The sequence below is a fragment of the Cydia strobilella genome, chromosome 13, assembly GCF_947568885.1.
Source record: "Cydia strobilella chromosome 13, ilCydStro3.1, whole genome shotgun sequence".
In the NCBI taxonomy this organism is placed as follows: domain Eukaryota; kingdom Metazoa; phylum Arthropoda; class Insecta; order Lepidoptera; family Tortricidae; genus Cydia; species Cydia strobilella.
The window spans coordinates 14,116,324-14,129,144 of record NC_086053.1 but is presented as its reverse complement, the minus strand read 5'-3'; the positions used below and the strand labels follow the sequence as shown (position 1 = coordinate 14,129,144).

At 36.8% G+C, this 12,821-nt stretch overlaps 1 protein-coding gene across 5 annotated transcripts in view; it reads right to left on the bottom strand.

The window, feature by feature from the left end:
* Positions 1-3,025: 3,025 nt before the first annotated feature.
* The window catches only part of LOC134746779 (espin), a 132,529-nt gene continuing 122,733 nt past the window's right edge, over positions 3,026-12,821 (bottom strand). For 2 of the 5 annotated variants that reach the window (XM_063681320.1, XM_063681318.1), the window contains exons 12-14: positions 4,538-4,746; positions 3,632-3,810; positions 3,030-3,215 (exon numbers count right to left, since the gene is read on the bottom strand). In XM_063681320.1, the coding sequence (XP_063537390.1) occupies positions 3,112-3,215; positions 3,632-3,810; positions 4,538-4,746 (492 nt within the window). In that variant the 3' untranslated portion in view covers positions 3,030-3,111. Of the gene's footprint in view, positions 3,216-3,631; positions 3,811-4,537; positions 4,747-12,821 lie in introns of all 5 variants that reach the window. The other 3 variants (XM_063681317.1, XM_063681316.1, XM_063681319.1) reach the window with 3 other exon arrangements.

Here is a 12,821-nt window from a genome sequence, read left to right as displayed (position 1 = left end):
TGTTCCAAAATCGATCGAAACAAAACAATTATGCAAGTCTATTCCAATTAAAAATTACCTAAATTTCATTGAAGGTAATTAGAGTCAGACCAAGAAAAGTCTGCAACGATTTTGATAGCATACGCAGTGCAAGGTGTTATTTTAAACGTCAAACTTCTTTGAAATTATGAAGTACAAATAACACTTGCACTACTTGTGCTATCAAAATCGTTACAGACTTTACTTGGCCTAACTCTATACTCTGATTTGTAATTAAATTCCAAAAAACTAACCTCACTCAGATCCTTTTTCTTTCGTAATAATGGAAAATATGTAAAGAAATAAACTCAAATTTCCCTTTTGCATACTCTAGCATTTAAAATAAATATAGATGTATCCTTTTAGCTTTGTTTAGTTTCTTAAAACATACGGAAAAGAGAAAAAGTGAGGTTAGATTATTGGAATTTAATTATAAATCAGTTTTAAGTAACTACAACTACCACAGATATAATAGATCTATTATATCTGTGGTAACTACCTACTAGCTACTAGTATAAAAGACCGTGGGACGCTAGAAGTTAGTTAATAATAATAAAAGTTGGGTTGGTACCGAATAAAAAAATATTAAAGCAACAGCATTTTTATTAACAAAAAACATAAATCGTTTATACAAGTTACACAAGACGTACAGACGTATAATCTCGGACATAAGTTAGCAAAGCCCTCGAACTAAGCTTAATCTAATATTGCAACCATGGTATCACTTGCATTTTAGAAAACTTAGAAAATACAGTTTCATTAAATATTTTTTTCTTAATTTAAAAGTTATTTTGGCTACCCAAGGTACCACTTGACATTTAAAGCCGATAATTTTACATTGTTTTGGTCTACAAATATTTTTAATTTAAACTGATTAAAAAGTTACATTTTTCTTTTAAACAGGTATCTTTATATCTCATTTCTACACATAGAAATTATATTTCCAGTGATATTAACTTAAAAATTTAGTAAAAGTATAAAAGTGTATAATTAAAGAGTATAAGAATTTATTTACATCGCATAATAATTCACTAAATAGATAAATTATGATTACTTACAAATATTTTTCTATAAACGAAAATGTTTGTAGGTAATTAATTTCTGAAATACACAATCAGTTAACAACGCAGGATATTTTAATCAAAACTCTTCATGGAAAGAATTTGGATTAAATTTTGGAATGGATATATTAGGACCGCTGTTTACTTAAGTAATACCTACTTATTCGTGTCGGCTGTACAATGCTTTTATGGCATTTCACATAAGCTATGTCTTGACAAAGTAAACCTAGCCATGCACTTTATAGACAAGCTAAACTTTCATAAGCCGTTTTTTTTAAATATTGTATACCGTCAACCGTACCGTAAATAGGGATGGCTGGGGTGAATAGGTACAAAACTTAAAATATGATTTACTTGACAATTTCGTAAAAAATATGCACACAAATTGTATAATTCGATTGAAAATAATAGTAAATTTTGTATAATACATGTGTGGGTAGTTATTAAGAAATTCAAAAATCACAGTTTAAGTTTTGTCCCTATTCACCCCGGCCATCCCCATTCACCCCGGTTGACGGTACCTATTTTAGAAAATTCCATAATTATTAAATCTTCATAATTATTCTATAATCTATAATGTTTCCAACATTTTTGATTTGCATGGATAATGGATATGATGGTCATAAGTCATAATTTTCTAGACGGCGTAATAATGACACTAAGGTTAGATGGGGTAAAAGAAACATTAGGTCAAGAGCAACACTTAAAGGGAATCCTCATACTGTTTCTCTTGCCCCAAGCAAAATAAACTGTTTCTTTTACACCAAATGACTTTATTTATCTGTTTCTTTAAATCGCTTGATATTAAAAAGTGACGTTAATTTTATCACGTGGATAACACCATCCATCAGACGCCTGGGGCCCATTTCTCGAATGATATTAGACTAATATTATTAGTCCATGAACTGTCAAATCGTATGGGTTGCCATGACAACACACTAATAATATTAGAGTAATATCGTTCGAGAAATGGGCCCCTGGTGTAAAAAATTGTCTGTAAAATGTGGCTAGGTTGCGTTTATCGGGGCTCTATCACTATTCGATAGATATTTAGATAACCGTGCGATAAGTCACCGTTGTAGAACTACGTTACGCCTTCGGTCGCCCCAGTCTGTCTAAAATCTTGTAGGTATATACCTAGGGGTAAGGGGTTCTTAAATTTTATTCAAGGGTTATTCGATCATAATGTAAAATTAGCCACTGACAAATATAAATATCTTCATATGGCCCTAAAAGGCCAATTCAGCCAATATTTTGACATTCTCGTAGATTTTGAGGCCCGCTCATGGAACATCTTCAGGAGTTTGAACCACCCATCATTGTCGTCTTTGAAATTTTACAATATTTCAGTGGATTCAAAACAACAGCGATAATTGTTGTCACTAGCTTGAGTACAGATTCTAGTTGGTTATCTCAAATGTCGGCCGTTAGGGCCTTACTTTTCGCCCGTGGGAGTGCCAAAGGTCGTACAATCGGCGATAATTTTGAAGCCCCCTGGGCTAATTACCTTAGACAGAAAAGACTCCGTACTGCCAGACCTCCTCCAACGGACTCGTCATATTTGTGATTACTGTGGCAGACGATGCCGCTGTGGTATATGGGTTTACAGTCATCGCAGACGTTGTGATCAACCTCCCGCAACATTCAACCTACAAGCACCCGATTCTGCAAGAATCATCTGCAAATGTTGCCAATGATGATGATGGCTAAATATTATCAAATAATGACGAAGTGGACAAAGAATTACCGACTTGCCGTGTACTTGGCTTGATAGGGCGTCTTCCACCTTAGAAGCTATTCGAGCAGGTTCAGTTTGCTGTTGGTCTTACGCAGCTGCGCTCACCACGGGATGAATTTATGTGGCTTGATCGGGGCGTCCTCCAGCTAGATGGGAACCTTATAACCTAACTAAGCTATTCGAGCAGGTTCAGTTTGCTGTTGGTCTTACGCAGCTGCGCTCGCCACGGGATGAGTTTATGTGGCTTGATCGGGGCGTCCTCCAGCTAGATGGGAACCTTATAACCTAACTAAGCTATTCCAGCAGACTCAGCTTGCTGTTGGTCTTACGCAGCTGCGCTCGCCACGGGATGATCTTTGAGTCTGCGTCTTCCTCTTCGTGCTTCCCATTTGTAAGGCCTGGAAAAAAGGCGTTTTTAATTTGCAGATTTATTAAAGAGGTTTGAGCTTTAGGCCATTCACATGTGTGTACGTGTACCTAATAATAATAAGACGCAAATCGGCATTGTATAATACAAAAAGATCTTCCAATAATTGCAGGACTTTATAATATTGATAATCTCGAGAAGTTTTAACTCATCCCAGCTTATAAAGAGTCCGGTCAGACTGGCTATAAAAGCTCAGTTTCATTGGTCGGTAGGGCCCGCATGCGGGGTGCGGGAGATGTACAAAACGCATGTCATTATGAGTTTTACCGCCTTAAAGACCGCCTACGGGGAGTCACCGCACGCTGTAGGTATATCTACTACTACTATCTACTAGTATCTTAGCAAGGGCAATCTGATGTGCATAGGAGTAATAAATGGATGGCTTACCATTACAATGCTCAGTAGAGAGCTTGGCCTCCGACGGCGCCCGCATGGGCTGCGAGGGGGTGTCGTAGCATAGCGTAATGTTGTCTATGGACACGGCCCTCTGCGTGCCGTTGGGGTACGCGCGCCATTCGCCGTTCGTCCCGTTAGTTTCTTCCACTTTCGGGGTGTAGAGGGTTTGCCTGGAAATATATGATGGGTGTCAAACTTGGCTTTGGTATATTAAAGTATCTACCTACTAATATTTATGTAGCTGTTTTCTTTAAGAACTAGAGACCCGCCCCGGCTTCGCACGAGTGCAACGCTGAATTATTATACATATAAATCTTCTTCTTGAATCGCTCTGTCTATTACAAACAACCGCATCAAAATCCGTTGCGTAGTTTTAAAGATCTAAGCATACATAGGTACAGACAGACAGCAGGAAGCGACTGTGTTTTATACTATTTAGTGATTATAATTATGCAATTATAATAATTTAAAGTCGTTTTCACGTGATGTCTGACAAGTTTTGAATGGTAATGAGCATTGAAGGAATAATAACTTAAGAAATAGCGCTATATTAAGCAAAACAAAAAATTGTAAAATAATTTACTAATAGAGCAACTAAAGATCATATTCCCTTACAGAGAAGATAGCAACTAAAGATCATATTCCCTTACAGAGAAGATCTTAGGATCATGACTTATCACTTATTTTTCTTTACTTATTTATTTCTTTACTGGAATTTCAACGACTAACGTACTATTATAATAAAGACCATTTTCTTACCTCAACCTATTCTCCGTTTCCTCCCTCCTAGCCAGCAGCTGCCGCTTCCACTCCGGCACCGCCGCCGCGCGCCTCCTCTCCGCTTCTCATGCCAGCTCTCTCTCCAAGTCCCTCCTCGCCTTCTAGTCTGCCACTTACCTCAATCTATTCTCCGCTTCCTCCCTCCTAGCCAGCAGCTGCCGCTTCCATGCCGGCACCGCCGCCGCGCGCCTCCTCTCCGCTTCACCCGCCAGCTCCCTCTCCAAGTCCCTCCTCGCCTTCTCCGCCGCTCTTCGTGCCAGCATCTGCCGCTTCCATGCCGGAATCACGTTCCCTGCGGCGTCCCGTTCCGGTACCTGGGGGCAACCCTGCGTCGACCAGCCGAATTGATTGCTTCAGTTCTTAGGGTTGATTCAATTTGCCTTTGTACATAGCTAAGATTTAGTAAAGTTAGTAGGTTTGAATTTTGGTATTAGAGTATTATACAGTGATTGAATCAACCCTAGTATCTTAGAATTATAGTTTTTGATATGAATAAAAATTAAATTGACAATAGGGTTTAATCAAGTGTCAAAAAAGGTCGAGGTGATAGCGAACAAAAGATATTTCTTAAATATTATGATAAAGGTATTAAGTGGTCGTGATTAGGTATGTAGGTAAATTTCATAGCTAGTACGTTAAATTTTAATTCCTGATATCTTATGGCCTCTCCAAACGTCCGCGATAATCGCATGCGATTTGCAATACTTTGCGGCATTTGATCGATCGACTGAATTCGTAGCTTCTAAATACTTAGCCGGCAATTATCTAAAATCGCATGCTATTCGTTGCAACGGTTGTAGAAGCCTTAATGCGATGGATTCACGACCTTGACAGTATCAGAAACATCGCAAATCGCAAAATAATATATCTCATAATAATAATAATATTGGATTAGAATCCCGTTATAGTCACGGTCAGCGGCCGAGCATCGCGTGTGATGCAACAACATTACGTGTCAGAATAACGGTGCCTTTTCAGCTCAGACGTACGATCGTTAAGCTAACCTAACCTAGTTTAATGGGCTTTTTATACCACAATGGGGTCTGACAGGCTTTACACTCAACTCAGCATTAATAGTGCGCCAGTGACTGCCACACTCAAATTTTTATAAAACCCTTTTTTTACAAAACATTGTTAGCGAAGATTCTATAATGTCATACAGTTATCGTGAATTTCGCTCGTAATTGACTTGCTCGTACTCGCGGGCAAGACGCACGATAACTAAATAACATGATTCAATATCATTCTGATATCAGTGTACGTTCGAATCGGTCTGTAAGTTTCGGAGAAATCGTTTGTTTGATTCATACTGAAAGCAACATCCCGGAGATGTATTTCTACAGTTCGTGTTCCAAAGTACGCCAAATTATAATTGTTTTACATATCTCTATCTTTTTGTAAAGCTAATAGATAATATTTTTACCTAGATAAGTTACGTAGGTACCTAATCTTATCCGCTACTATTGATGCTGGCCGTACCTACATACATCAATCTCTTCTTGGAGTTATTCGAAAGTGAACTTAATGCCATAAAAATGAAAATTCCTTTTACTACATCCATTGCATTATAACCCCGTAAACGTCGTTCAAGTCTTTCTATAGAATACTTACTTACGTATAAAAATCTGCATTGAAAAAGCATCTTTACAAAGTGGATGTAGGGTTCACATTTAACGATCCTTTGATTTGATTGCAAGTGCTTTTCTATTCTGATGTTTGTCGTTGAATGCGATTTATGATTTATGACCAACGCAAAGCCATAAGTTAAGCTGCGAAATAAGTGAATGACGTGACCAACATTTCGTAGGGTGCATTGCTGAATATACTTACCTAATATTTCTAAATCATTATGCACAGGACCAATTAGGAAAGAAGCATCGATATTCTCAAGAATAATAATTGAATATGTAGTTCGTTAAACTCATATAGTTTTAAAGGGACTTGTTCTAAAACCAAACCAATTTACAATCAGGCAAACATTATGCATGTTGCAAACTACCACTGGTTCATAGAAAACTCGTAAATTGTAATAGATAAAAATATACTTTTCCGTAGAACACTTTAAAAGCAATAGAAGTTAAAGAACTGACTTGATATTTGTGCAAAAAACGCATTCCTTTAACCTAATGGGAAGCGCTTCGCGGAATAGTCTTAGCAATCGGATATACTGACTCCAAAAAAACGGAACATCTAGACATAATAAGGAAACGTATAAATCTGACAAGAACTGATGAAGCATTATGTAAAGATCTAATTAGCCCGCGTATCATTGGAAAGCCGTGATTACGGTAAAAGTGCGTGGCGGTGGAAAACGGTAGAAATCGCACTCGAGCGGTTTTCGATGCTTCATGTGCTCAAATATACTTGAGACATGTTTATTTTATACAAGCATTTTAAACCGGAATGAATCATTAGTTTAGGCGGAGACTTATCGTATGGAGTATGACTTGTAGAAAGCTTATTGACTTTTTCGATTTGATATTAAAACTGTAGTATTCTTTGAAATTCGCTACCAACCTAATTGTACGATATTTATTACAGCTACTAGCTTCTGCCCGCGACTTCGCTTTGTGTAATGATGATGATGATTGATAAAATCTTACGTCCTTCCCCGGGCCTCAAACTATCTCCATACCAAATATCATTAAAATAGATGCCGGGGGTTAAGCGTGAAGAGGTAACAGACAAACAGAGTTACTAAGGTATCGCATATATAATACTCGTATTAGTAGGGATTCTGAATGTTTAGGACCGTTTGCAACTTTGCACCAAACCGTCTGACACCGTCAATACCTTCCCTAATTTTTTTGCATGGAAAGTTTCATATTTCTCTGCTGTCGCCCATTTTGTTTTATTTTCTGCCATTATCAGAAAAGCCACCAATTCAGTTGATCACATAGGCATAGGTACATTTTAATACGAAACTTTTTTTGTTTTATATATTTTTCAGATAGGTAGGGTGACCGCTATAGTTATTGGCCACTTCTAACAAATCGGAAAGAAACAAAAGGCGATAGAAGTTTTATTGTTAACTACTATGGAGTGGGCAATAACTATAGCAGTCAAATAACCTAATTCAAATAGGTACTTATATCTAAGGCTAAAGAGACTTGTAGGCCAGATATTTCAAAGGCCATATTAAAGCCCAAGGTAGCGAGTATTTTATAAACCTTAAGTACTTGTAATGTGAATAGCGTGCAACCGTGTATACAATCTTGCTCAAAAATATATTGTCGATATTCAAAATCAATTAATGAAATAAGCACGTTAGCACGAATAGCTAATCTGCCTCAATCAGCCCACGATTATGTAAGTAAGAAACTTATTTAACATTAAATCTAGATTAATAATGCTGAGACAACCAAACTATAATTACGTTTACTTGATGATTACCTACTTCCTGTTATGTTGGATATAATGTAGATTATAGATCAATAACTAGATGTGTCCCGCCGAGTTTGTTGCCGGTCCCATCAGGGGATTCGATTCGCCAGTCCGATTTGGGGGAGGGCAACCGGGGCAGTTGCCCCCGGCCTGCACAAAAGAGCGATTTCGGATAAATAATTTAGGGCCAGGGGGGCTCCACTCCTTTGTTGCCCCGGGGCCTCCACACCTCTAAATCCGGCCCTGGGTCCCATATTGGGATACCCTCCTTCAATTGCGGGGGATTTAAATCTTCTCAGGGCAGAGGTGTAAGGTTAGAGCCAGCGTAGCTTTATTTGACGTTCATAAGCGCATTGTAATGCCTACTTGAATAATAAACTATCTTTATCTTATCTTTAACTTATCTAACAATAATATACGCCCGAACTGGATGGCTCAAGATAAAAATCAGATTTATCATTTATTTTCTCATGACATGATATACCTACCTAATTAACTGTATCCTTCTTGCTCGCGTTATCCCGGCATTTTGCCAAGGCTCATGGGAGCATGGGGTCCGCTTGACAACTAATCCCACACATTGTTTCGTATTTATTGCGAGTATATATTTGCTAATTGCGTTTACATAACATAACTAGTACCAGACAGATATATGTTACTTAAATTCATCTGAAATAATTATATTTCAGAATGTCGTTTCAAAATGAGAGCGTAACTTCGATTGTATGGCGGCGCGGCGGCCAACTGGCGTATTCTGATTTAATAACAGGTTATGAATTAGATCTGGATTAGTTACGGATCGGAGCTGCCAGTGTCAATAGTGACATTTCCTCGACCAAGGAGCCGATTTTTGAATTTCGAGCGCTCGATTTCGTGTATTTCGTTCTATAATATCTCCACTACTATTTAGGCCTAGGAGGATATAACCAAACGGAGCCGCCACGTCTCTAATTTGCTGTACAAAAATGTCTGCCAATTTTTGCGGGGGAGGGGAACGTCAAATGTGTACGTAACGTCAAAATATCCATGTCAGATAAACGTCAGTCCATACATTGTGTATGACCATTGGCCAACTATTTTCGACAGAGGGGAATGCCTGTTAATGGCTACTCCGTTTGGTTATATCCTCCTAGATTTAGGCATTTACATTCTACTAATAGTAGTACAAGTGGTCAATACCACTAAACTACTATAGATTCTCAATTTCTTTCGCTCGTATTTCGAAAATAAGCATTACGCCGTTTTCCACCGATTTAGTAGTAGTAGTAAAACTCTTTATTGTACAAAAACATTAAACACGAAACATAAAACACGAGAAAAACGCATCATTTGTACAAAGGCGAACTTATCCCTTAAGGGATCTCTACCAGTTAACCGATTTTCGGGTGACATCACTCGAAAATCGGTTAATTGGCTTGTTATGAATTTTCATAACATCCACAGATCTCATCCATAACCCTAAAATCACAATACGCCTGTAGGTTGGTGTGTTGGTGTGACTCTAAATTTTAAATTAATTGAATGAATCCTGTACACACAAATGTAAATAAAAGTCGTGAAACTAAAGAGAACCTCGTAGAAAGCGTGAACGCTGCCACGTTCCTTTCAAATCTAAACAGAATTGATACGATTAATAAAAGAAGATTTCGCTTGCGCTGAATTCGACAATAAGATTATTGTTGGAATTTTGAATTTTGTGCATTTATTAGCTTCGTGATTTCGATTACGTTGCTCTTATTCAAAGAGGATAATGGTTACTGCCTAATGAATGAAGATGAAACACTGATAATAATAATCATTATTCAGCTTTTGACAATATCGTATTAGACATGGTATCCTAAATAGGTAAATACTAAGAGCCAGTTGCACCAACCACAATTAACAGACTGATTAACGTCAAGGAGCAGAGAACTATGAAACTTTCCATACAATAAAATTTAGCGAACGGTAAAACGGTGACAGACGGTTTGGTGCAACCGACCCTAAATCCGCACGAAAGGAATACGAAAATGAATGATTGATTAAGGATTTTCCGTACAAAATGAGCGGTTTTGATTGCTCACGAGTAAAGTTAAAACACTTAAAACATTATAAATACCTTCGGAATATGCCATAACCTCGTTTTACCTAATTTACATACATGAACCTTGTTATGTAAGTAAATTGGGACGGGTTTCATTTGTTTTGCAACGAATATGTACATTACAGTTGTTATAATTACTTTTCATGTATTATAGTTAGGTATATTGTTATCTTGAATAACGTAATAAATGGCATACTACCGTAATACCTAATTAACGGTATACATAATGTTATTATTGGTGTAATGGTGGTGGTGGTGGTAAGGTACACTTCGTCTAATATACATTGTTATAATTATTACATACTCTTGTCATTATTTGTTATAACAAGTGACATCACATAATTATTTGTGTGGTATAATAATTGCATGGCATAAATATGTTAGGATAGGTTGGAACTGCGAGTACACACAAACGAATAACTGCCTAGCGAAAGGAGGGTTAGGTTAGAACTAGCGAACTATTTTTCCTGCTTTAAATACGGGGCCGATTTTTTAATTTCGAGCGCTCGATTTCGTGTGGCTCCCTTCAATACTATCTCCAATACTAAGCATTTAAATTCTACTAATAAAATTAAAAACGAGTGGTCAATACCACTAGATTCTCAATTTGCATACATGGCCTGTAATAAGAGCAAAAAATTAAAATATATATCCTTTAACTACTCAGGAATTATGTTTAAATAGTTTTAATTAATTAAAATGAAAAATTATTATTATTTAATTTATATTTATTTATTTATTTTATTATTTTACAGGACCTTTATACTGTTGTACATATCGGCCCTAATAAGTCCGCTTCTTATAATTTCAGAACAACTATAATCTATTTATTAAGCCTAACTTTAGCCAATCTATACACCGTTTGTGCCGTGTCCGATGCTGGGTTACCAAGAATGTGTATAAATGCACCGATGTCATATGGCATTAGATTAGCTGAAGTTATGAGCGCCTCCCTAAGGGCGCGATTTCTACTACACTCTACTAGAATGTGATAGACATCTTCTACTGATCTACAGATGTCGCAGTTAGGAGAGTCGATCTGCTTCATTAGAAACCTAAATTTATTGAGGGGCACGTGACCAGTTCGTAATCTATGCGCTGTTACGATAGTTTTCCGACCCATGTCAGTATTAAGGAACCAAGGAATGTGTGGGGGAAAAATGAAAAATTAATTTTCTGTTATTTTCTAACAAACTTAATCGAGCCAGCAATGTATGTACTGCAGACATTATGTGTCCAGTCGGAATACTTGACATTACAACATTGAAAAACCTATTAAATGCATCAATATTGCTTTTTAAACGTAAGCAGTTCTTAATTAAATGTTAAGTAATGTAGAAATATGTGAAATTTCTACATTACTTAACAGTTTTCTATATATCGCTCGTATTTCAAAAATTAGCATTTCGCCGTTTTTAGGGTTCCGTAGCCAAATGGCAAAAAACGAAACCCTTATGGATTCGTCATGTCTGTCTGTCCGTCCGTATGTCACAGCCACTTTTTTCCGAAACTATAAGAACTATACTGTTAAAACTTGGTAAGTAGATGTATTCTGTGAACCGCATGAAGATTTTTACACAAAAATAGAAAAAAAAACAATAAATTTTGGGGGTTCCCCATACTTAGAACGGAAACTTAAAAAAATTTTTTTCACCCATGCGTGTGGGTCATCTATGGATAGGTCTTCAAAAATGATATTTTTTACGGATTTTCGAGTGACGAAATCGTGCGATCGAAATTCAAAAATCGCCCCCCCCCCCTGTATCTGGTCCATTTGCTCTGACCACAATAGCAGTGCATTGCCGATTATAAAGATAAAAACATTGTATATAAGTTTTTGCAAGTATCTGTCCAACCATGAAATTGCTCAGACCTTCGTAAATTGATTACGTTATTTTACGATACAAGTGCATACCTACGCCTTGCTTAAGTTATTTCCAAGTTATTTCATGATGATGCCAATATATAGTGAAGCGGCACAGCAATTATAAAACGTGGTATTCAATTATTTTTTACGTTTAAATGGTCAGTTGCGAGAATCTGTGGTTTTGTGTCCGCGATGAACCACCACGCGGTGATCACCATTCGACTTTCGTAACAGAAAATAATGTAAAAAATCTGGCAAATTGATAAATATTACGTACATGAAATAAAACTATGAAAACGGATTATATCGCGTATATTGAATTTATAATACATCCCGGCGTTTCGAACCCTTTACAGCGTTCGTGGTCAACACACACTTCATAGTTTTATTTCATGAGTAACTATCGCGGTAACCGAAGACAATATTCAATATTACGTTCTTAAAAGGTAGACGAAATAGTCGTATAATGTAGGTATGTAAGTTGTGTCTGTATCTCCGAGTTATACGAATATACATACATAGTCCATAGTCCATGGATATATTTTACTAAACAATTTAACAAACGCAAAAAATGTGATTTCAAACGGGAAATTGAACGATGATCGTTCTAAAAATAGATGTTAAAATCTACATGAGTTTCTCCGGTTTTAGTAGAAGTAGTAGTAAACTCTTTATTGTACAAAAATACATATTAAAAATTACATGGTACAAATAATAAGATGTACAAAGGCGAACTTATCCCTTAGTAGGGTAGGGTAGGGTAGGGTAGAATTTTAGTAGGTATATAGCACTTTTCGAGACAATAGAACTGAAATTAATATTTGTTATACAGGAACTAGCCCATAAATACAGATGTGAAAGTTGCGGAAAGTTTTCAAAAAGTTGGAAAAGTTCTCGGACGTTTCAGGAAAATTTCACTAGAAACAAAGGAAACATTCATTTTGGAAATGTAAATATTCAATTTCCATTCATTTATTTGTATGGCATAATCGTTCAGTCGTTTATGTATAATATATTAAGGTTCTGTATTCTGTATGCATTGGATTACGTCACTGTTCGTCACATTC